Source organism: Stegastes partitus, unplaced genomic scaffold (assembly GCF_000690725.1).
Source record: "Stegastes partitus isolate 25-593 unplaced genomic scaffold, Stegastes_partitus-1.0.2 Scaffold139, whole genome shotgun sequence".
Taxonomy (NCBI): domain Eukaryota; kingdom Metazoa; phylum Chordata; class Actinopteri; family Pomacentridae; genus Stegastes; species Stegastes partitus.
The window spans coordinates 731,325-732,789 of NW_007577870.1; the positions used below are offsets into that span (position 1 = coordinate 731,325).

The following is a 1,465-nucleotide window of genomic DNA, read 5'->3' on the forward strand; positions in this document are numbered from 1 at the left end:
AAGAAACTGCTTTGAATTCAGAAGGTTAATATGGATTTCCATAAATTAAAACAACAAAATCCTTGTTATTTACTCTCAACCTGCAAAACAAAGCAAACACATGCACAGATGGGCGTTGCGAGGCTGCAGCACGACTCTGACCTGTCCCTCTGTCTCTCTGTCTTGCAGGAGTCCCATGTCTGGCTCTCTCTGCGGGTGGGAGGGACTGCCTTCGCGCCGGAGACACCTGCTCCAGCGACGACACCTGCAGCCCGCGACTGCGCACCCTCAGGCAGTGCGTGGCCGGGGACGGCAGCGTGAAGCTGGGGCCCGGGGCGCGGAACCAGTGCGAGAACGCCATGACGGCCCTGCTGTCCACCCCGCTGCACGGCTGCCAATGTAAACGAGGCATGAAGAAGGAGAAGAACTGCCTGAGCATCTACTGGAGCCTGCACCAGTCCGTGCTGCACGGTAAGAGCGCTGCCGAGAGGTGGGCGGCTTGCAGGTACAGTGTGTTATTGGGATTATCCAGCGTGTGCCGCCCATTACACACGAATTAGCCGCCCGCCTCCAGACAGCTCAACAGTAGATTCCAGCCTCAAAATGAAAAGAGTGATTATTGTGTCAAAAATAGTTAAAAGTGAAGCCCTGATGCCTTTTGTTCCACCCACACTCATTGTATTTTTATCACTTTTGTGCTTACTTCAGATGCCTTACGCTGTCATTGTCATTTCCTACACCGAACCCCGTTATTTGTCACACTTTTACATTCACATCTGGCACATTTGCCGCTCAAAACAACCGGAGCGCGGCCGACAACGCCGCGAATATCCTGGAAGTCAAGTGCGGATCTAAAGGAATTGACACGGAGATAACGCACAGATAAAACACGCAGTATAGTTCAAGCTCGTTCCTTCCGGAGTGGAGCGTGCAGCAGATATTAGTGAGGCAGAACACATGCACCGTCTAGACGCAACAACAGGCATTCTTTATTAAAAAATAGTGCTGCAATGTATTGGAAGGGGAAAAAAAACCCTGACATTGTGATATTTTGTTCTTTTGTGACATATACTGCGAAATGAAGAATTATTTTTTTTTTCACCAGCAATTTTCAGCAGATGGCTCGAATAACTCTGTCTGGAAAGAATTAATCTCTGCAGAATGATTGGAGTAATTTTGTAGAGGAGTGCATCTGCATGGAAAATAAAAAGTCATTTGAAAAAAATAAAAAGCAGGAATAACCTTTCTCATATGGTGCAACACTGACGAAGGCTTTGGACGCCATTCAGATCCGTGTTCCTGCTCACCATATGGACTTCTGTTAAATAGTCAAACAAATTAGTCCACAGAGTTTGTTTTTTTTTTTTTTTGTCCTTTCTGTGTCTTTAGATTTGTTTCTTTTTGCAGAAGAATCTTAATTTTTAGTCTTTTTTCAATGCATTTGTGGAGCCTGCATGTCCATTTTGCAAATGTAGTTTTTAAAAAG

At 45.9% G+C, this 1,465-nt stretch overlaps 1 protein-coding gene across 1 annotated transcript in view; it reads left to right on the forward strand.

The window, feature by feature from the left end:
• gfra4a (GDNF family receptor alpha 4a) overlaps positions 1–1,465 on the forward strand; it is a 30,220-nt gene that overhangs the window by 4,117 nt on the left and 24,638 nt on the right. The window contains exon 2 of the mRNA XM_008278963.1: positions 149–450. Within this exon, the coding sequence (XP_008277185.1) occupies positions 149–450 (302 nt within the window). The remainder of the gene's footprint in view (positions 1–148; positions 451–1,465) is intronic.